The sequence below is a fragment of the Balaenoptera musculus genome, chromosome 5 (genome assembly GCF_009873245.2).
Source record: "Balaenoptera musculus isolate JJ_BM4_2016_0621 chromosome 5, mBalMus1.pri.v3, whole genome shotgun sequence".
NCBI classification, from domain to species: domain Eukaryota; kingdom Metazoa; phylum Chordata; class Mammalia; order Artiodactyla; family Balaenopteridae; genus Balaenoptera; species Balaenoptera musculus.
This window is the reverse complement of record NC_045789.1, coordinates 50,289,786-50,314,071: the sequence shown is the minus strand read 5'-3', so window position 1 is coordinate 50,314,071 and position 24,286 is coordinate 50,289,786. Positions and strand designations below refer to the sequence as shown.

The 24,286-nt window shown below is 39.3% G+C and overlaps 2 protein-coding genes across 3 annotated transcripts in view; one reads left to right on the top strand and one right to left on the bottom strand.

The window, feature by feature from the left end:
* The window catches only part of LOC118895236 (alpha-fetoprotein-like), a 104,880-nt gene extending 90,645 nt beyond the window's left edge, over nucleotides 1-14,235 (top strand). The window contains exon 16 of the transcript XR_005019911.1: nucleotides 14,097-14,235. The gene's annotated coding sequence lies outside the window, so the exon portion shown is untranslated. The remainder of the gene's footprint in view (nucleotides 1-14,096) is intronic.
* RASSF6 (Ras association domain family member 6) overlaps nucleotides 1-22,461 on the bottom strand; it is a 63,186-nt gene extending 40,725 nt beyond the window's left edge. For both annotated transcript variants that reach the window (XM_036852113.1, XM_036852111.1), the window contains exons 1-2: nucleotides 22,376-22,461; nucleotides 10,301-10,399 (exon numbers count right to left, since the gene is read on the bottom strand). In XM_036852113.1, the coding sequence (XP_036708008.1) occupies nucleotides 10,301-10,365 (65 nt within the window). In that variant the 5' untranslated portion in view covers nucleotides 10,366-10,399; nucleotides 22,376-22,461. The remainder of the gene's footprint in view (nucleotides 1-10,300; nucleotides 10,400-22,375) is intronic.
* Nucleotides 22,462-24,286: the final 1,825 nt, after the last annotated feature.

Below are 24,286 nucleotides of genomic sequence, written 5' to 3'. Positions count from 1 at the left end.
AAAATTATGTGTCCTGAATGTGTGGACAATATGAAACACAGTGGTAGATGTTAGATAAATGGTCCTATAACCGGACCTGAAGGGCTTGTTGAAACAGATCATGAGTGGCACCTCCAAAGTTTCTTATTGAGTTATGTCTGGTGTGGGTCCTGAGAATTTGCATTTTGAACGTGTTCCCAGGTGATTCTGATGCTGCTATTCCAGAGACCACACTTTTGAGATCCATTCTTTCAGATCTCAGGATGCTGAGAATCATGGTGATATTATTCTTTTAGGGGAAGGGAAGTCTATCAACTGGCAGGTTGCAGGTTGAAATAGGTGGACATTCCAACTGAAACTAAAATAGTTACATATAACCAGCCTACTAACATTTCTGCCCTTTCCTCCTCTGTTACTGAAGTAAGAGGCCAGGGAACACTGTCCTTGCAGACATTCTTTGGGAGGAAGTTTGTTCTAGTTTCCTATTGTTGCCGTAACAAATTACTACAAACCTAGTGGCTTTAAACAACACAAACATATTATCTTACAGTTCTACAGGTCAAATGCAGGTCTCACTGGCTATAACCAAGGTGTCAGCAAGGCTGTACTTCTTCTGAAGGCTCTAGGGGAGAACACATTTCCTTGCTTTCTCCACTTTCCACAGCCTACCCACATTCCTTGGCTTCCGGCTCCCTTTTCCATCTTCAAAGCCAGCAGTGGCTATGCAATCCTTCCCACTCCATCACTCTGACATGGAATCTTCTCACATAGTTCTCCTACCCTCCCACATTTAAGGACCCTTATGATAACATTGGACCCATCTGGATAATCTCCCATATTTAAGGCTAACGGATTAGCATCCTTAATTCCATCTGCAACCTTAATTCCCTTTTGCGACGTAACGTAAAATATTCACAGGTTCAGGGGATTAGGAAGTAGACATCTTTAGGAGGTCATTATTCTATCACGGGATTCAGGGGTGACTCCTATCCAAATATTGTCTGAATACGTGGGAGGCATCTTGTTAGAAATCAGAATCTGTATTTTAACCAAGATCCCCAGGAAATTTGCATGTATGTTAAAATGGAGAGAAGCCCTGATATAATCACCTTGCCACTAGGTATGAAACAGTATTTAAGGGTAACATATGTCAAGCCAAAATACTAAAGTCCTGATTTAGTTCTTGATGCTGATACTCCCATACTCACTCATCATCAGCAAAAGTTTATTGAGAAAAAAAAAAAAAAAGTTTATTGAGGGATTACTACGTAACAGACAATGTAATAGATGCTGGGGAGACTGCAATATTTAAAACCAATGGGGCCCCTGCAGTGATGGAAGTTGCTTTCTGGAGGAGGAAGATAGAAAAAAAAAACAAAACCAAAAGAGCAAATAAAGAAATATGTTGATTTTACATAGGGGTAAGTGCCATAAGAACAATAAAACATCGTCCTGTGATGCAGCAGATGAAAGAGGGCACTTTAGAAAAGGTGATCAGCGGGCCTGAAATATTAAACTGACACCTGAGTAATGGGAAGGAGCTAGCCCTGTGAAGAGTCAAAGAAAGTGTCCTGAGCAAGAGATGCCGGTGCCACATCTTGTGTGCAGGACTGAGCTTGACATGCTTAAAGGAGAAAAACAAGGGAAGAATGGCTCAAGATGAGGTTCTAAAGGTTCTCCAGGCCAGATCGCATTGGGCCTTAGAGACTCCTTATGGTAAGGAGTCTGCAATAGGAAGCCTTGAAGGGTTCAAGCAGGACACCGCGACTACATTGTAAAGAGATGTTCTGGCTGCTGGGGGAGGATGGATTCCGGGGACAGGGAATGGAAGCTGGCAGCTCGATTAGGAGGCAGTTCTAGTTGTCCAGGCAAGAGACAGTGGTGGCTTGGACAAGATGGTGAGAAGTGGTCGGATATTGGAGGCGGAGTTGATGGGACTTGCTGTGGGGCTGGGTGTAGAAATGAGGAAATGAAACAATTACGTTGGTTTCTAGCTTCCATTAGGATCTTGCTTCTCATTTTTCCATGATTTAAACTTTTAGGTCTTTCTAATACGTGCCCTATAGATTTTTTTTTTAAAGCCAGTTAAAAAGTAAACACAGATGTGTCACACAACACGCGTCATGGTTGGAGCAGGTGCAGGCTGGCCGTAAAAGAACACGCTTTGTGTATGAACGGCTGGGAAAGTTTGTGCTCGTTGAGGATGAGTACCTTGACTTCACAGTCTGATGCCCCTTGTTCCCTTGAGATGGGGAAACTATTCTGTTAAGCCTTTCGGACTGATACGCCTTTCAGCCACTTGGACCATCGGGATTGTTACTATAGAGTGTCTGAAACACAACAGGGGGTCAGTGATCCCCGGGGCCATCTACGTGAGCGTGAACTAGAGACAGGGCTTTCCTTACAGGGCTTTTACGGTGCTCTTCCGTAATGCCGCCGTGACTTTGACCACTGATTCTCTTTACACCGGAAAAAATACATTAAGCGGCCTCCTTGTCTCTATTCTGGGCGTCCTCCATCTACTCTTCACACTCTATCCAGAGTATGTAGAACATACAGAAGCGTATCATCTGCTTTGGTTAACATCCTTAAATGTCTCTCTACTGCTCTTGGTATAAAAACCCCAAATCCTTATCACAGCAGGTAAAGTCCTGCTTGGTCTCTCTTCCTCTTTAGCCTCTTTTACAGAGATGCTTTTTCCTGTGTCCTGCACCTCAACCACTCTGGGAACTTTCACTGGCTGGAACTCTGTGCTCCCTCTGGCCGTGAAGATGTCAGGAGTGCTCTCTTGCTGACTCTCTTAAACTTGTTAGCTTGCTTCACCTTCAGATCTCTGCACTTCCCTGCTTAGGCTAGATCCTTATTTTCTCGTAGAACTTGGTTCTTTTCCTTCTGAACGCTGACCTCATTTTGTTATCAGGCTTTTAGAGCTATGGTCCTCACTGTGATTTCCAGAGCAGTAGCATTTGTACCACCTGGGAACTTATATGTGCAAATGCTCACTCTACCCCAGACCTGCTGAGTCAGAAACTCTGGGAATGGGGCCCAGCAATCTTTATTTTACCAAGCCCTCCAGAGATTCTGATGAAGGCTCAAGTTGGAGATTTGTGGCTTCAGACTACAACCTCCATGAGAGTAGGGCTCTTGTCTGTTTTTGCTCAAAATTGCTACGCCAGCTTCTAGTCAGCGTCTGGCTAATGGTGTGCTCTCAGCAATTGTTTGTTTAGGGAATTAAATATAGAAAACTGAATGCTGAGCAATATTTAGTGGGGAAAGATCCTTTACCAGCATAGCTAACATGACCAGAAATTCAAGTAAACTCTGTGTCATCTATTTCTAGAGTCTTTGAATTTTGACCTCATCAGACTTTCTACTGAAACATTTTCAGTGTGTATTCGGCAGACAGATGATCTTGTTGTTTTTTAATGGACTAAAGTGATAAAATAGGTAAATGTGGAGTAGATAAATTTTATTGTGAATAACAGTCATATTGGTATGCTCAATGACTGTTACCAACATATACTCATTGAAAAATATCTGATAATAAAGCTTAACGACCATTTTCACTAGTCTGGGGGTGATATTATTGACCTTTATGTAAAATTGTGATATCCAATTTCTCACAATAAAAATGAATTTTTACTAGGTCACCAGACATGAATAATGGGAATGTTTACATAAATTTAAAAGAAAAACTCCCACATAGAAAAAGATTCCTCATTTTTAAAGGAGATGGTCCTACACATGTCTCAAACTTTTTGCCCTGGCTTATTTTAAAATCCTGACTCCTATCAAAATATCTCAGGGAAGACTCCCTTATCCGTTATTAAAGACAAAAGTCCAACAGTCTTCAGAAGAGTGGTGCCCTGTCTTTATACACCTACCTGCAGGGCATGCTGGGGCTCGCAGTGTTTGCGTCAGTTCCTTTGATCCAGAGAAGACCCAGGCCATGGACCTGGGCAAACATTGCCCTCTGGTTCTGCCCTCCAGGTAGGACGCAGCCTCTGGAACACTGGCTCTTTGTGCTGAATTTGTGCTCAGAGGTGCAGGTGGCTGCTTTCTTTGTTTCAGCAAAGGGTACCGGCCAACATGCTTGGCAACAGGAACTGTTTGGAGTGATGCACTTTCTGCTCAAATTTATTACATCTTGCTAGTTAAAGTTAGTTAGTAAGGACAGGAATGCACATGTGCCTTGTGGCCACTGCTGGAAGAGCTGCAGCCTGCAAGGGTTTGTATTAGGTTCCTAAGTAGGAGAATAAAAAAATCTAACAAGTTCCGAGAGTGAAATCTGATCTACATTCTAAAACTGGATTTGAACTCTTTTTTCAAATTCAGGATTGGCATTTGCTCACCCCTAAAATGCCCTGATTTTAGCCTAAGACTTGAAGTGAAAGCACTTTGAAAGCAACTATAGGGAACCACTTTTTTTTTTTTTTTTTTTTACTCAGCTCACTTAGAATATTTACCATGTGAAGCAACAACGGAGCAGTGACAACCCCAGGCAAGGAAACAGCAACTGGAATTTTAATCATTTGAGCATGGAGTTAACTTATGCCAACACCCTTCACTCAGGGAAGTTTCTAAACTCAGAAAATTCTTATCCAGGAGTAAGACATAAATGTTATATTACTTACTGTGCTATTAAATCAATACCTCTTATTTCATGGATCATATATTTGCTGAAAGCAAAATTTTCATTAAGGAGAGTCTATTTTCCTATTAATTTTCAGCATTTTCATGTATTTCTGTGCATGAAAATAAATATCCCTTAATAAGTTGGTGATTTCTGTCTTGCCAGAACAATGTCTGTCACAGAATGGGAGCTGAATAACTACTTAAGTGAATAAGTGAGGAATGGAGGGGTTTATGAGAAGCTGGATATCATAGGTAGTCAACGGTATCATTATAATTTTTGGTGACTATTTTGTAAAGATTTCCCTGAGTTCCAGAAATTTTGTTTATTTCAGGTGGGCAGAAGTTCTCAAACTTTAAGCCTTTCCTCCTCTGAGCAGTAGTTTCTAGACTCTAGTAATACATCAGAATCACCTGATTAGCTCTGAGGCGGAGCGCAGCATCTACATTGTTAATAAGCATCTTGATCGGAAGGCAGGTGGCCCCTGGACCACATTTTGAGGAATGCTATCTTCAAGTCCAGTGTTTGCGTAAATGCTATATTATTTTACTTTGCCACCTGGAATGCCAATAATACATGGATACTAGGGTCTGAAAGGGTCTCTGTGGTATAGAAGATAAACTGCAAGTGCCCAGTTCAGTCAATTCAAAATATGACACAAAATAAGGGTCACTAGAAATGCAGACACTTTGGAAATATCCTCCCCCAGAATATGTGGTTTCATTTTAACATATTTCATTGTAGGCCAGTTATAAAATGGGAATGCATATAGGTTCTCAAATTTTGTTAGTTTTCTTTCTCTTCTTATAGTCTAAATGATTAGAATGTATGTATAAAAATATTTTCAGCGATTAAAAAGTTACAGAATGCTGGCTTCAAGGCTATTTTGTGGGAAAGTGATTGATACAGACTGGCTGAGGGCTATGACTGTGCTGTTCAAAACTAATTATTCATGTACTGCTTTTATGAGTTTGGCTAACTCCAAGTATAATCTGTTATCACTTAATATTTTTCTAGTTGATGTTTCTCTTTTTATATATTTATTCAACAATTATGTATTACTTATTGCATTCATATTTGCAGAATTATATATGAAACACTACCCTCTCCCCTTAAATTTTCAGTCTTATTTGGGGAATAAAATAAATAAATATAATACATTAGAAAGTGAGAGTGTTCTGATAGCATGTGGTTCTGGATGGGTGTTTTCATTAGTTACAGGACCCATGGTTGTGAGTGACAGAAACCCAACCAAGTTACTTAGTAACTTGGTTACTAAGTAAGCTTTTATCTGTCCTGAGCAATAATGTTTGTGAAATCAAAGATTTCATGTGCTACTTATATTTTTCTAATGCTTTCCAAGAGTGTTCAAATAAAAACCAATTATTCATGTTTAACCTAAAATCATCTCATGTATCAAGGCCATACAGGTACCTCACCTTGGGAAAGAGGATGCAAAAGATACTTAGGTCTTACCTTCAAGGGGCTTACATTCTACCTTGGGAAACCAAGCATCTGTTATGAGGCAGTAAAGACAAGGCAAGAAGCCTTAAGCTGTTGGTGGGAGAGACAGATCATCAAACTATTTTAGAAAGCTAATTTGTAACAATAACATTAGACTTACTTGTATACTTTGATTCAGTAATTACACTTCTGTGAACTAGTCCTTGTGTATTCAAAATATTGGAGCCATCTTGAAGGTCAAAATTAAAGGAATTATATTATGACATTTCTATATTGTTGAGTGATATAGTATCATTAAAATCATCTTTAGGAAGATTATTTTAATAGTATGGGGAAATATTTGTAATAGAATGCCAGGTGTGTAAAACAAGATATAGAATGATCTCAACTATATAAAATAAAATCCTTAGAATGTGGAGAATATGACAAAATTAAACAGTATATTTTCTGAGTACTAAGATTATGGATAATTTTATTCTTTCAATCTATATGTTTCTATATTTTCTCAGCTTTTATAATATAAATATATAAAATACAATAATTTATAAAATAAACATACTTTCATCATTAGGAAGTAAACATTTTAAAAGAACAAATACACAAGTAATTAACAGGCTAATTAAAATCTTACTGCAGTTTAGGGAGGATTTCATGGGAAAAGTGAGGAACTGAGACTGGGAAACTATAAAATATTACAAAGGAAACAAAAGTTGACCTGGTAACCACCAGAGTATGGAATAGGTGTTTATCTCAGTGAAAATTCTTGATTTTCATACTGTGATTACACAGATGAATAAAAGGAATGTGGTGTCCAGGAGGAGAAGTTACCATCAGCTGCTCATGGCTACAAATGAGATCGACATTAATCAATTAAGAACAGAACAAAGAGCTTCATGAAGGCGGAAGAAAGCTGTTCTAGAGAAACAGAGGATTCAAGTACTGAGAATAAAGAGAAACACATGTGAACACATAGCAGGACTGGGAAGAACAGGACCACCCCTTGGAGCAGACATGAGTTAGGGAGGGCACTGGGACGTCTCTATGACATTTGTCTTGAGGTTTTATAGGGGAAGAGAGGTCATGGAGATGCCAGTGAGTGCAGAAGGGGACTGTGAATTGCCATTTGGATTACGTGGTGCCTGTTTAGGGTGTCTTTTAATCCGATCATAAGGGTAAATCTAAAGGTTTTGGTGAGAAAGGACCTTGCTTCCTCAGGAATCCAAGAGGCGAAGAGCAGCTGTGTAGCTGAAGTAGATGAAAAGGAAAACGATTGCAACCTCAGACTGAGAGGTGGCCCCAGGAGTAGTTTAGCAATGCACTGAGGGCGGGGCTGGTGGGAGATGAGAATCAGGATTCCATGGGCTGACCTGAGTCAAGCAGAGTTGAATAACAGGAAAATACGTACAAGGGTCCGTACATTCTTCTCTTATGCCGTGTACTGTTTCTTCTCGAAACTTCCCTCCCAGTGTGGTAAATTTGTTTTCCTGGCTGGTTAAACTTACACTGCACAGAAGGCATTTACGCAAAAAGGAACACTGGTGTAGACCCAGGGCTACTGTCTTTGGAGACACCTTTGTTCAATGTTTCTGTAATTTTCTCTGTGGTAGGGGGACCTTCTTGGGGCTGTGCTGGGCTCTTACCCTGTTCTGCCCTTTCTGTCACTCTCTCGTGAGCCTCTTCCCTTTTCTTCACAGCCTCTCCCATCTTCTCCGTCATCCCTCTATCTTGAATCTCATTTGCCTCCTGCTTCTCATGCAGATCACTCACATGCTTTTTTTCATCATTTTCTCTTCCCAAACCATCACCTTTCAGGTCCTCTCAACAATGTCCGTCCTGTTACCATGTCCATCTCTTACTTCTCTCTAGGATCTTTCTGTCTCTCTTCCCTTTGGTTTCATATGGATGTTACTTTCTCTGACTTTCATTATCAGTCATCTGCACTTATTTTAAAAATTAATTTCTGCCTTTCATTTCAATTTCCCATTTTCTCAACTTCCGTCTTCTCCTTGTATCTCCAGCAGTATTTTAGCTACCTTGACATCCCAAAGTGGTGTTTTCTGTACTCACCCACTCTATCACTGCTCCTCCTCTCTGTTCAGTGCCCACATTCCTTCTGTCCACTTTCCATCCGATGCACTACTGCCTCGCCTTGTTGTTTCCTACTTTTCCTGTCACTCTTTTCTAACCCTGGACCTTGAATCTTCTCTATCGCACTTATTCCCTTGGTGATATTAGTCAGTCTCAAATGTAACTTGTCCAGGACTGAACTCCCGATCTCCTACCCCAAACCTTCTCCTCCTGTGGTCTTTATAATGTCAGAAAGTATTAACTCCATCCTTCCTGACCCAAATCCTTGGAATCATCCTTAATTATTCTCTTTCTCTCATACCCACATCCTTCAGGAAATCCTATTGTTCCTTCCTTCAAAGTATACCCAGAATCTGACCATTTTTCCCCACCTCCACCGCTGCCACCTTGGTCCAAGCCGCCATCATCTCTACTCTGGACTATCAGCTCCTCGATAGTTTCTCTGCTTCTATCCTTGTCTCCTCTTCAGTCTGTTCTTAAAGCAGCAGCCAGACAGATTCAGTAACTCGTGTACTCAATAATCTTCAATGATTTCTCGTCTTGTAAGTGGGAAAGACAAAGTCTCAGTGGCCTATGAGGCCTTACATATTCTGGTCCCATTCTGTCTCTGACCTCACCTTCTCCTACTGTCCTCCCTATGTCACTTTCCCATACCAGCTTCCTGCACCCTTACAGGCGTGTGCCTGCCTCGTGGCTGTGAACTTGGTGTCCCCTTTCCTGGAAGGGGACCTGGGAGGCTCCCAGCCAGATACCCACACAGCTCACTCACTTCCCTCCTTCAGGCTTTTCCCTACTGCTACCTCCTTCCTGAGGCCTTCCTTGGCCATCTTATAAGAAATCATAACTCACTGCTCTCTACCCGCCGCAATCATTACTCCCCTTCCAGCTTTATTTTTATTCTTCATATCTTTCAGCACCTAATGGTGCATCTTGTTTTACATTTGTCCTACATTTTGACTGTATCCCTCTTTTAGGAGGCAACCACATGAGGGTAAGGGTTTTGTTTCATTCATTACTGAACAATCAGGGTCCACAGGAGTATAAACTGCTTTTAGGAAGCAGTTTATAAGTATTTGAGGAATGAATGAGTAACTCCTCTATCTTTTACTTCCTGCCTTCTTCCCACCTCTTAGATTTCATGCTTATCCTCCAGCTGTGGCTTTAATTCCATTTTTGACCATATTTGTTCCTTTTGCTTTCCTATTGTGCAATCCTGCGTCATTTATACTACTTTCCTCTGTCATTTATTTGGCTTTGTTTCCCTTCCCTGTAAGACATGGATCACATTCCAGGGCGACTTGTTTTTTTTTCTTACCTTTGTGTCTTTCCCCTCTTCAGCTTCTGCTCTAGCTCAGCCAGGTTCATCTCTTATCTGTACTCTTATAGTTTTCAAATCCCTGCTCTATTATTCCTAAACCAGCATAAGATGCTATCTGTTGTGTATAAGAAAATAGCCATAGCTGTTGTCCATCTATTGCATAATCTAACATCAAGAGGGAAACAGTAAAAATGAAGTATGTCCTGAGGAGCAAGGGGGGGAAGGAGAGGCCAGGAAAGCCTGGTTTAGGCCCATAGGCTACTTCTTTGGATATATTATTTATGAGGAGCCTCAGATCCTTTACTTAATGCTGCTCCTGAGAACTGTGACAACTATTAAAATAGAAATTTAGCTTTTGGTGAAATTAGACCACTATTTATGAAATATGAGTGATTGTTCCATGATAGGCTATGGCTTTTCAGTCTTTAGGAACATATTTATTCAATTTCTAATTCAGTGTCTCAACTGATGATTCATATCACTGATCTTGTGGATCATACATCTTGCTTTTTTTTATTGATACACATTTAGACTTTATTATAATACCTATGGAAGACCCAAATTTAGGCACTCTTTATATCATATTTTCTGAAATATTTTACAAAGCCCTCATGATTTTTATAACATTTAATTCACTGGGTTCTCTTTGTAGCAAATGAGAAAAATTAGAAAATGTAATGATGCCATTTTCCAAGTTTTTCCAATACAGTTAAAGCTTTCAAAATGAAGCTTAGAATGACAAAATGCATAATACACATAAGGTGTAATCCACAAATGACTGATAACTAGAATAACATATAACACAGGTGTACAGTTACCTGGTAATGAATGTCCTCTCATTGATGAAGATCCAAGAAGAGGACTGGTGAGCCATCATAGTCATTTTCTCCCCCTTTTTGAGATCATCTGAGGCTACCCTAAAACATTAGAATAATATTAATGATATGTTCCTGTGATGCATTCATAAATTAGTTTCTGCCTTAAACTGAAATTATTTGTTGTGTCCCTATTGTGTAAAAGTATTTTGGGGAGAGTTTTTTTTTTTTTTTTTTTTAAATTTAGTTATCTATGAACACTTTTGTTTGTTTGTTTGTTTTTTATAGCTACTTTATTTATTTATTTATTTTTATTTTTGGCTGTGTTGGGTCTTCGGTTCGTGCGAGGGCTTTCTCCAGTTGCGGCAAGTGGGGGCCCCTCTTCATCGCGGTGCGGGGACCGCTCTTCATCGCGGTGCGCGGGCCTCTCACTATCGCGGCCCCTTCCGTTGCGGGGCACAGGCTCCAGACGCGCAGGCTCAGTAGTGGTGGCTCACGGGCCCAGCCACTCCGTGGCATGTGGGATCTTCCCAGACCAGGGCTTGAACCCGTGTCCCCTGCATTAGCAGGCAGATTCTCAACCACTGCGCCACCAGGGAAGCCCCGGGGAGAGTTTTTAAGTAGTGTTTTTTGTATGGGCATGAGGGTTGGGTTGGGGGGGCCGGGAGGAAAGAGAGTTTTCTTTTTACCATGTGCCTGCTCTGGATCTTACACTCTGAATGTGGGCCATTTGATGGATGTTATCTCATTTACTCCTCAGACCATGCCAGCAAAGTAGGGGTGTTACTTCCATTTCACTTAGTAAGCAGTGGAACAAATAATTTGAAGCATGATCTGAATGTCTTTAGGGTTTCCTCCTTTTTTTCTTTCCAGAATTGTTTTTGCAGTTTGAAAAGGGTTTGAGTTTCTATAAATTTGTCTGTTCTAAGATTCTTTTAAAAGATTTTTTTCCTATGTCAAAGGGAATTAATTTTGAGGATAAGTTCAGAGTTCTAACTACAACTCACTTTGAGTGGGTTTCTAAATGGCATCCTCTAAACCTGCTTTTCATGGTTATTCACAGGATAATTTGTTTTGGGAACAAGTAATAATGTGTTGTTTTTTCCCCGTCCCCTTCCACCCCCTCCCCCGCCTCCATATAGCTTTAAGATGTTTAGGTGTTTTACTCCATTCTTATTACTCAATACATGCTTTTGAGAAAAATCTATTTTATTCTCTTTTGATATCAGTTTCCCATTTTAAACTGAAAATTATATTCTGCATATAATTTATGGAAAATAGTAGTAAAGGAAGAGGAACATATAATTTAATTTTGACCATCTAAAGAAAGATGATAAAGAGGGCATATGAAGAAGTACTAGATGGGCCAGAAATACGTAGCTTGACATACGGTTTTCCCCTTGGTAATCAATTCAAGAGACTGACAGCTGTGTGATAGAGAAGGGGAGAGAGAAAGGCAGACAGGGGTGGAGCAAGATTTCTAACAAAGGACAAAACAAACTGCAATGTTGGCCCATGATAAATGCTACTGATTTGCAAATTTATAAGTGAAATCCTGGACCAGAGATGTGCTGATAATCACTTCCCAGTTCACGGCTGTACTAGCCATGCTCCCAGCGATGCAGGGATCCAGTATGTCTGAATCTGGCATAACTCCCTTTATGAGGAGTCCTATTTCTGAATTTTTAGTATCTGATTTGGAATACACGCTAAGAATTTTCTTCATTTTTCAATTTATCCACAGTTCCGATACTACCAGGTTTTAGTGATTTAAAATTTATCCTCCTGCTCCATCTCTCTATAAATGCATAGATGGGCTTAGGGTGTTGGAAGCTGCTGTTTCCTGGTGCAGAGCTCACGCTTTATTGAGAAGTGTAAAAAGGAAAAAAAAAGAAGGCCCATGAGGAATTCTGTCTAGTTGAAATAATGTTTCTGAAGCCTTCCTGATTTTATATTTTATAGTAAAATTTCTAGATACTTTTGAGAAAAAATTACCTGTCTCCCTGTTATATTTGTAAATAAAATTTACAAATTTTATTTGTAAAATAAAATTGACTTGTGAAAAAAATTCATTTAGTTTTAAACTTCTGTTTATATAGCAGCTCAGTGTTATTTTCTTTAAAAAGATATTAAATTCCCAAAGGCTTATGTGATCCAAAAAGAGGCATGTTGCAATCATTGAAATTTTGGGGGGCAACATGATAATACAAGCTAGCTAAAGTAGAGAAGAAATCCTAGGGCAATGTTTGGCGGTGTGCAGAAAAAAGGAAGATGTACTGTGTAAACTGAAAAACTAGAGAAACTGTGGCCCAAGGCAAGGAAGGATCAGGAAGTTTGGTAAGTCTGTTTTTGGAGTATTTCTAGAAGAAATTCTCTCCTGTATGATTCTGTGCAAGGGAACATATTCCTTCTATTCCAGCAACTGAATTCAAACTGACTGAACCCTGTCCCATCTCACAAACACAGCTTCAAGTTACCAGGCAGCCAAAATCAAGCTCTGACTTGCAGGGTTGATTAAGTGTGAAGTAACATCTTTCCAGTCTCCTTCAGGCTCTGGAAACTGTGGTCAGACATGAGTAATAACCTCCTTTATGTCTTCATATAAATGGCATTAGGGTGTGACCAGAGATTTTATATAATATTTTCTAGTCATTCCATTTTGCAGAAATAGAATATTTAATTATCATTGCTTCAAGCCTATAGAATCATAGGAGCTATAGCCAGGATAAAAAGGTAGGCTAGAGAGAAAAGTTCTGTTTTTTTTCTTTTAACATCTTTATTGGAGTATAATTGCCTTACAATGGTGTGTTAGTTTCTGCTTTATAACAAAGTGAATCAGTTATACATATACATATGTTCCCATATCTCTTCCCTCTGGCATCTCCCTCCCCCCCACCCTCCCTATCCCACCCCTCTAGGTGGTCACAAAGCACAGAGCTGATCTCGCTGTGCTATGCGGTTGCTTCCCACTAGCTATCTATTTTACGTTTGGTAGTGTATATATGTCCATGCCACTCTCTCACTTTGTCACAGCTTACCCTTCCCCCTCCCCATATCCTCAAGTCCATTCTCTAGTAGGTCTGTGTCTTTATTCCCGTCTTACCCCTAGGTTCTTCATGACCTTTTTTTTTTTTTTTCTTAGATTCCATATTTATGTGTTAGCATACGGTATTTGTTTTTCTCTTTCTGACTTACTTCACTCTGTATGACAGACTCTAGGTCCATCCACCTCACTACAAATAACTCAATTTTTTTATTTTAAAAAAGAAGGGGAGGAATTTCCTCCTTTTCCTTCTGAAGCAGGTCGTTTTGATTTTGGTTGGGGTAAGCTGTGTGAAAGACATTCTATGTTTTCTTTCTCCAGGAGAATACCAGCACAAAAAAAAAAAAAAAAAAAAAGAAAGAAAGAAAGGGAGAAAGAAAGAAAAAAGATAAAGAAAAGCTATCCTCACAATATCCTGATGCACAGTTTTTCCTTATAGTGAGCTATGAGCAATCTCAACAGGCATAATGTAATATTCAAGCTGTAATAGTCAAGCTGAATGCTTGACTAGTTTCCCTTTATGCTTTTACCATTTTGATCATCTCATCATCTTGTTCACAAACCTTCTTGGGATCTCGTTCTTAGCAAATATAGCCCAAGTCTCTTAACCTGACATTCAGGCTTTCTGCAGTTTCACCCAAACCTACATTTCCAAACTCAAAATTGAAGCTTTCTTTAATACCAGGGCTTCTAGTCTAGTGGAATCATGTGTCATCAAGTCTCTTCTCACTATTTCCCTTTCCCTCATCATTGCAGGTTCTAGTATCTGCTCAAGTGGGATCGTCTCTATCTCCCCATGACCTGTTCTACACTGCTGTGATGCCGCTCTCTGCTGTCCATTGGTATTGTCATGACTGATTTACACCTTATCTAATTTTCTACTCATATTCTCTTGCTCAAAGAGTGGTGCCCCTCTAGTTGGGAATGTCATCCTCTTTGATAGCACATCATTGGAAGGGGGTTTTGTGGAGGACTCATGACAGAAGAGACAGAAGCTTAGCCAACCAGGCAAATTAACTGTATAGGTCAGAAGCTACAAGGGCATTTTAGGCTCCCTTGGGACAGAGACACAGCAAGCTCCAAGAGCCCAACAGATCCCAATTACTCAGTCACAAGATTTGGTCTGGGCTGTTTGGTTATATAGCTTTTGCTCTTGCTTCTAAAACCTGAGTTCTGCCCCTAGACTTTGTCATTCTAATCATCCTCAAAAAGAGTTACTGATGCTCCCTAGTGAGGTCCACCCCCCCACACACCCCCAGGTGGTCACCTTGCTACCCAAACATAACTTCTCCCTCCTGGATCCAAATTATTTATCGTTATTTACCATCTATTCTTTACTTCTATACTTTTATTTCTCCTGTACCTCTCCTTCCACATTCCAGCACCCTGTATCTTGCCAAGTGGTTCATTTTCTCTCCTCATTTTCTCTGCCTCTTAGCAGCAATTGACAGAGTTGGTTGTCCCCTCCTTCTGGAACACTTTTTTTGGAGACTTTTGAGACAAAACAGCAATCACACAACCTTACTTTATTTCCTTGCTCTCACAGGTCTCAACTTTTTAGTCTTCTCTACTGCTTCCTCCTTTATATAAAATGCTGGCTAGTTCTAATAGTCTGTCCTCAGCCATCCTCTTTTCTCTAACTACACTTTCTTCCAGTTAATCTAATCCAGTTCCATCCCAGCCTCTCTGCTGAGCTCCAGACTCATGTCACTGCCTACTTGATCTCTACTTGGATGTCTATCAGGCATCTCAGTGTCAACATGGCCAAACCAGAATCACTGACTTTCTCCCATGCTCCAGAATTCCCTCCTTCACAATTCTTTCCAATCTACCCAACTGGGCACCAAAACTAAAACTCAGTCTTATTTTTTCCTCTTTCATCATAACTAGATTCCAATCTGAAAGTAAGTCCTATTGGTACCTCCAGTAGGTAACTCCAAAGCTTCTGTTTCCAATGCTACCACTCTGAGCCAACCCACCACCATCTTTCTCTTGGATTATTGCATCAGCCTCCTGACTTGTTTCCCTGCACCCACATCGTGACCCATATTCCATTCTCCACATGGCATCTAGGATGATAATTTCAAAGAGCAAATTAGATCTTGCCATTTCATGATTAAAACATTGCAAAGACTTCCAAGAATGAACTAGAATAAAATATAACCTCCTTATGATGACCCCCAAGATCCTGTCAATCTGTTCAGTACTCATTCCCTTCATTATTTCCCTCATTGATTACATTTCATCTATCAATACATTGGCCTTCTTTCTGGTTTTCAGTCACTCCCTAAGCTCATTCCTGCCTCAGGGATTTGAACTTGCTGCTCCTCCTACTTGGAGCACCTTACCTCAGACCTTCACGTGGCTGCCTGTTTCCCATCACGTGGATCTCGGTCCCTGGGTCTCTTCTCTCAGAGGTTTTCCCTAAGCAATTCTCAGCCAGTCATTATCACATTATTTTCATCTAGGTACACATCAGTATCTGAAAGGATCTTATTTATTTACATTGTCTGTATTCCCCAACTACAACATGAACTGTTTAGGATGTGGGCTTTTTTGTTTGTTTGTTTGTTTACCTGTGCACATCCAGTTCTTAGAATTTTGCCTAGAACATGGAAGGGATTTAATTAATATTTGTTCAGTGACTGACTAAATGTCAAATTGTAGCTGTGACCCAAAGGACTAATTACTATTAATAAAATTTTTCTTGACCTCATAGTTAATATGATATTTTAGCTGGGACTAGAAGTTGGGGATATTTTGAACTGAAGAAGCACAAAGTGCAAATTGACAGTGATGGGCTGAAGAATCATGGCAGTGGCTTTCTGATTGGCTCCATTCTATTTGTGTTCACAAAAAAAATTAGCTAAGGTATCATTAAAGATAGCAAACATCGCTATGTAATTATATTGTCAAACTCATGATCTATGCTGAAGCAAATCATAGCTAGCTTCAGAAGATGTGATTAAACAATTTCAAAAGCCCTGGGACTTCCCTGGTGGCTAAGAATCCACCCGCCAATGCAGGGGACATGGGTTTGAGCCCTGGTCCGGGAGATCCCACATGCCATGGAGCAACTAAGCCCATGCACCACAACTACTGAGCCTGTGCTTTAGAGCCCATGAGCCACAACTACTGAGCCCACGTGCCACAACTACTGAAGCCTGAGCGCCTAGAGCCTGTGCTCTGAAAAAAGAGATGCCACCATAATGAGAAGTCTGCACACTGCAACGAAGAGTAGTCCCTGCTCACCACAACTAGAGAAAGCCTGTGCACAGCAAGGAATACCCAGTGCAGCCAAAAATTAATTAATTAATTAATTAAAAAAAAACAATTTCAAAAGCCCTTACATTATTCTCTGACCCTAGAAATAAGGACAGTTGAATGGAAATTATGAAAGAAAAATGAAAATAGGATAAAATTTTTCTTCATAAGCAGTATATGCTAATTGAATAGGAAATAATATTGACCATGTCTGAATCCAAAAGTTGGCTAAGCAAAATATTCAAACAACTGAAATACCTGAAAGGTAAAAATGTGATTTAGTAAAAGTCCCATTTTATTATTAATTGCTGAAGTGAGAAATAGATCTATGAATTCCAATAGTTTCCCTTTTCCATTCCCATTAACCATGATTCACTGCAAATTAAAATCTGGTAATGCCTTTGTGAATATCCTCTAAGTTATAAAGACTTGGTAAATTTAAGAGTCTGAGCTAGTTACCTCAAAAGGCTTAAGAGGAGGATAATCAGAGGTTATGATTAGCATAAAGATTTATTAACAAAAGAAAAATTACGAGTGTAGAAGCCTAAGGGTCTTACTTTGAATGTTCACAATTATTTTGGTAGAACAGAACAAACTATGACTTGAGGAGGAATGTAGTTGTTAAAAATCTATATACTTTACTGGGAGGGATAATCACAAAGGGCTCTCCCATCCTGGGGCCAGAGCTTATTACTTAGATTGTGTATGAACTAAGATCACTTATTTAATGTTTGGCTATTTATTTTTTAATTATGTCCAGACAGAGTAGAGCTCAAGAGATATGGAATTAAATAGGCAAGTAATTAAATCCTGGAGAAAGAAACAGTCCTAGAAGTACTAGGCAGGTCTAGGCTGAAACAGACCTTGGAGGCTCAAAAGGGAAGAGAGAAGACCAGGAAGATAGAATCAGTCTGAGCAGGCAGCAGGGTTCAGGAACCTGAGAAAGCAGAATAAGTCAGCACCAGTATTTGGGCAACGCTGAGGACAGAGAGCATCTGAGAGCATCAGTGGTTCACCTCTTCCTGCTCTGCATCCTGCCTAGATGTGGGCTTGCCTGGACTGGCCAGAATGAGGCCAGAGGATGGGAGGTGAAGCCCAGTTAACTCAAAAGGGCCGGTCATTTAAAGTACCTTCCTTGGTCCAAGCATGGATTAATTAAATGGTTGCTTGTTTAAAAGTGGGAAACTTGGCTCCCTCCTTTGTATATCAACAAATATTTCATGAGCTCCCTCTCTGTGCTGCTGCTGTGCTAGCCAGGAAGTGTAGCCTGCATCTGTATCTGCAGCTCCTGATTCCTGAGGCCCCTGCATGCAGGATGTGTCAAAGTGGTCATGATTTTACAACGAACCAAAAAAAATACATGTGCTAATTTCCTTGGGTCCTCCAGCCAAAGAGAATTTCTCCTGCCTTTGAACTTTGATAGCAAAATATCTGCAGCTTTCTAATTACTTACTACTTTCTCTCCCTAATCATATTTTATTTTACCTGATTTCCTTTAGAACAGGATGATTGCTCATTTCATTTTTGTATCTCCTAGAGTGAATGTATATATGCAAGTATGTAGAGAAGACGTATATAAAATTATGAATATCTGTATATTCAAGATGTGGAGAGATGTACAAAAATATTAACAGTAAAATTGAGAGCTATGAACTTGAGTGATAATTATTTTCTTTTTGATTTCATATGTACCTTCTAAGTCATATACGAGGAACATATCTTAATAACACACACCATAAAAATTCCAAAAAAAGAAAAAAGAGCAGAGAGTATAACATTAGAATAGCGAGTGTGTATTTCAATTGTGAATTAAGATTAAAGGCTGTATGCGTGGTGGGTTTTGTTTTAATTATTATTTTGGCCTGAAGAAGCAACGGAAAGTTACAAATATGTATTCACCTCTAAAATAAAGCTGTTTTCTCTAAGCTCTGACATGGAACCTTGTAGAAGAGAAGAGTAGACCCGTATACAATTACATAACTTCAAGGAAGCAAGACAAAACATCTATAATTCTAACCGTTATCCAATTCTTAGAAAACAGGAAGAGAGTCAAGAAAAGTATGGTTTCTGGTAAATATTTGGCTCCATATTTTTTCTAAAGAATGTGTGTCATTTGCAGAGATGGTAAAAGTTGAGCATTGGACTATAATCACTATCACTTTATTAAGTGATATTGATTGCAGTTAGGGAATGTTTGTTTTGAGATACAAACAAAAATGTAGTACAGTGCTTGAATTTAAGACAGGATAAACAGGATGAATATCAAACAACCAGGCTTCTATGTGAGTCTACCATCACCGTCAGTCCAGTGGAATCTAATTTGAAATGCCAAACCTTTAGTATGCTATTGCATATTTACATGGCGCTAATGCCCTGTGCTCCATTCTCCCCGGAGTGCCCTCAGGGAGGTGAGAAAAGCAGGAGCAGTAGGAGAAGCGAGGTAGTTGGAAGCCATTCAGGACTCAAGGCATCTCGCCACCACTCAGTCTGGGAAGGAGCTACTCCATCTGCCGATGGCTTCTTCTGGAATTGCTTCTATGGCACAGCTCAAAAGTCTCTGCTTCATCTGGGTTTCCAAGAGGAAATCCTAAGGTTGACTTCACAGGGGCCATGGCTCAGTTTTTCTTGTTCATCTGTTGGCTGCAAAAGAATCGGCCCTCCTCTTGAGCTCCATTTCCTAGACTCTGGGATAATGATGGTGCTGTCCTTCAACCATCTCAGCTACTAAGATAACACACCCTCATCCCTTAAGAGAGAGACACCTTCATGTTCAACTACTGAAAGCAGTAGTATTGGTTCGTTTGGTACTTGAGACGATGTTATGAAATGATGAACTCACTCTACTTGATAGCTTTAAAAGACTAATTTTTTCCCAACAGATCCAACCCTCTCTAACCCTAGACTTTAATGAAAAGAGAGAACATTCAAAAGAAGTTCTTTCTCAGAGGTTGTATTTTCAATTGACCTTTACTTGACTATTTTTAAAAATCTAAACTTTTATATGAAGCCCATGTATCTCTAACAATCCTAAATTCCCCATCTGCATTGTAACCAAAGAATCTGTACAAGTAAATTGACTATTAGCACTAGATTTCTATGTTGATGAAAGGTATAGGATGCATCTTACTTTAGGAAGTTAAAACAAGTATCAAATATGAAACCTTGAATTACACGTTAAAAAGACATATTACATATATGTTATACTATTTTAAATGTAACCAGAAAAGTTAATTTTTTCTTAATCACTGCTGGTTACTTCTATCTCTTCTGACTGACCAAAACATTTAATAGTTTATCAGAAAATTTTATAAGCATTAGAAATAGTAGAAAAACATTTGTATACTAAAATAGACTTTAGGAAGATTTATAACTGGTTATGTGGTTAAATAAATAAATCTCAAATTATTCTCAAATATGGTTAATGGAATTATCTCAGTTGGGGCTAATGTTTATTATTTAGATATATGCCTATTAAGGAATACAAAAATCAAATATTGATAACTTGTTTAAATTCTAACAATATTTATTCAGCATAAAGGCATATTTCCTCTTTGAAAACTATTTAGTAAACACTGATACTATAATTTATTCTAAATAGATTGGATTATTTTATAAGTTTTTAGTTAAACTACACTAAACTCAATCAAGCCCTGGAGGACAATATAATAGTACAGTTCAGTTTAGTTGGCTTTAGAATTCTATCTCCAATTCTGCAGTCACTATCCCATTATAAGGGTGGGCGGGAGGGGGAACTGGATGAAGGTAGTCAAAAGGTAACACTTCCAATTATAAGATAAATAAGTACCAGGGATGTAATGTACAAAATGATAAATATAATTAACACTGCTGTATGTTGTATATGAAAGTTGTTAAAAAGTAAATCCTAAGAATTTTCATCACAAGTAAAAATTTGTTTTTCTATTTCTTTAACTTTGTATCTATGTGAGATGATGTATGCTCACTAAACTTATTGTGGTCATCATTTCATGATGTATGTAAGTCAAATCATTGCGCTGTACACCTTAAACTCATACAGTGCTGTATGTCAATTATATCTCAATAAAACTGGAAGAAAAAAAAGTTCCCTCTAGCTCTAAAAACAAAAAAAACCTCAAAACAAAAAAAAACTCAAACAAACAAAACGAAAACACAGTACATACATTGCAGATTTTCAACTCTGCAATTTGAATCCATTAAAACAATGATAATATTAAGCTAGGATCAACTGCAAAGCATTTAACTGTTTTATATTAATAAAATAAAAAGATAAAATGTCATAATTGGAAATACTTTGCTAGTCACACCTACTAAGTTTATTCCTTCCTCAAAGTTATCCACATTAATAAAACCACCAGCAACATTAACCAAAATACCCTTTAAAGAAAAATTCATAAAGTAATTTCACTTCCCTATAATTTAAGTGGTAAAGACCAGCAAAACACAGGTATCATTCGTTTATGTTTCTTTTCCGTAAACACAAATAAAAGTCCATATCACTTTAATACAAACAATACAATATGTGCTACAATGTAAGAACATGAACTATATGGTCTAATTTTATCAGTTATTCAGGGGCAGTCTCTCTCATACATAAAACTCAAAATTGATGGGTTCTACAACATGGGGTTGAGTGTTTCTCTCCTACTATGAAATTATTGTTTCTTGTTAGAAAGAACAGATTCATATAAGTGAGACTTCTCCAAAGTAAAAATCATTGAGTAGCAAAAAGTTTGAATTTGCCACCACATACTCTATTGGAAAAGTGGCAAGAAGCCAGATAATTTCATTGCTACTCAGAGGTCATGCGTTGCCCACTTGCCATCTGCTTACGTGTCCTGGACCCACTCACTGGAAACCAGTTCAACTGCAGTACCCCCATACTGTCTGGTCTCACTAGCTCACTCACCGTCCTTGACATGGACCCTCTGGCAGAGCTGCAAATTGCTTAATGCTAATTGGAGGCACTATGTATAACTATTTATAGAAGGCTTGCTAAGTGTTTTAATTCCCATCAAAGCCCTATTGGCAGATCCTGTTATGATGCTTATTTTATAGATGACAAACTGAGGTTTGGCTGGGTTAAGTAACTTGCTATGGGACAAACCAGTAAGAGGCAAAGCCAAGATTTGAACCTGTAGCTCTCTTGCTTCAGAATTGGACCCTTAACTCATGGACTCTCATTTAATTATGATTATCCTTTCATTGTTTGGGGCAGTCTTAAATTATATCAGAAATCCTTTTCAATTTTGTGTGTGTGTGTGTGTGTGAGAAATCTCTGTTGATTTGTGGAAAATAATAAAAGTTTAGCTGAACCGCAATTAAAAAGACCTTTCAAGTCTGCTGGTTGAATGTAACATTGTAACCATAAGGGTACTGAGGGAAAGGGGGAAGTCATACAGGAGTCTAGTATCTTTTCCAGTCAAACCACAATTCCGGGTGAGGAACTTGAGTTCCACATCTGTCAGAAAAGGGAGGAGGGTTTGGTGGCCACACTTACCTTCAAGCCCTCCCCTCTTTGCCCTCCCCTCTTTGCCCTCCCCCCTCCCCATATGCTTACCTTGGTCAGGAAAGGGCGTTCTGAAAAAATCAAAAGGAAAATACCTCCGCGTTTCGGGCTGCTCTGACACATGCACACCTTCAAACTTGGCTCCCTATGGATTTTGCTTTCTAACAACTTGCCCTCAACTTGACCTCAGGGAGTGGATTATAGGTTTTTTGGTTTCCCCTACCCCCATGTTTCACCTGCTACACTGTGAATAGGAGATTTTTACCTTAGTTGTTGAGCTGAACCTGCTCCGGAGAGTTTGTTCCCCTGCTCAGTTCCAAGCTCTGATCATCGTTGGAGAGTCAGTGCTTGCTCACCTGTCCCGGAGGTGGAGCTGGGGTAGGAGACAAGCGCGGGAGGAGGGGTGCACACGCTCCTGCCCGGGCGGGGCTCCCTCTGCGCCGGGCAGTGCCCCGCCCACGAACAGCAAGCCCAAGAAACTGTTAATTATTACTCCTTTTGGCTACAGCAGGGAAGTGTTAGAAACCTGAGCCACTCCCTGTGCCTCAGTGCATGTTGGGAGTGTTTACTTTCTTTCTTCGGAGCCACTGATAGGAACTCCCCTTTGCTCCCTGTCACACATCTTGAGGACACGTGAATTGACATGCTGGTTAACGCTTTAACCTCTGAACTGGCCGGATTCTAATCTCTCCTCTCTAGTCTGTAGAGAAATAGTCTTCAAGAAATGACACCGACTAGGACTGAATGTCATTATTCACATGTCTTTCTTTTGAAAATTTTCTCTTTTAATCAGAAATTTCTTAATTCCCCCCCTTGTTCTTTTGCCACCTCCTTTCCTTACTGGCACCTTTTCACCCAGAGCGGTGGTTCTCCCACTCAGAGCAAACCAGAGGCACCTCCGTATCTTGCTAAACCCTCATAACCCATGGGCCTCAGCACCTATGAGTCTCTGATCTAGTAGATCTAGGGTAGATGGTGGGTATGTTTTAAATAAGCTTCACAGAAGAATCTGGTAGACATCAAAATTTCAAAACTATTGTAATAAAAGTATGCAAGAGGAAATGAATAGTAATTTAGTCACTACCTAGTGAATTGTGTTTGGAGACTGCTTTTCCTTAATACCTCTAATTTTAAAAAAGGCACTAAAGTCTAGTTAACTAGATTTATTATGGTGATGATTTCATAATATATGTAAATATTGAATCATTATGTTGTATACCTGCAACTAGTATAATATTATATGTCAATTATACCTCAATTGAAAAGAAAGGAATGGATAAAGGAACTGACAGTTTAAAAAAAAAAAAAGAACTCCCTCTTTGAAAACTACCAAATTTACTTAAAATTAGTAAAATCAGACCCCAAAAAAGGGCACCAAAAACTTAGAGACACTCAGATGACAGATGCTCTGGAAATAGTGCTTTTATTTACACTCACACAAATGCACTTTTTGGTATCTTTGGTACTTTACCTGTTTCCTATGTAAAGCACTTTAATCATGAAAAAAGAAAAAAAGAAGGTTATTTTACAAGAGTAAACCTCAGAGCCCTCAAAAGGAATTAAATATAATTCCTACAATGAGTTGAATAGGCAGAGTTGATTTCTGGTGTCCTGTGTATTCAAATGTCAAATTAACAGACTGACCGTCACTCTAGATTTGCAGGTTACATGTTTGATATAGAACTTGAAGGATTCTCTGTGTTCAAAAGGTCAGACAGTTTATCTAGTTAACTTGTCATGTGTGGAGACCAGGGATGATCAGACTGACCATTCCTTGGGCTATTTTAATAAACTGAACAGGCAAATGGGCTTATTGGATCACAATCAAACCTTCTACAACCTCATATATGAGGACAGTGTGACCTGGTATTACCTGTGGGGATTCATTTGACGGCCACGTTGGCCTTACAACCCCCCGTTTGTGACTGCTGGTATGGACTGACCTTTGAATGATGACTAACAGGAGCTGCAGTGTCCACAGCTCTTAGGCTCCAGAATGTCTTTGTTCAAATCCATGCCCCACTCCCATTGCCTGCATTTCTTTATTATCAGTATCCGAGAAACCTTGTTTTGCCTTTTTTATCTGCAAGCATCCTTGAAGCCTTTATTCCGATTACTTGTTTTCAACTGGTTTCCTTTGACTAGTTTCAGTGATTCCTTTTGTTCTGGAGTACTT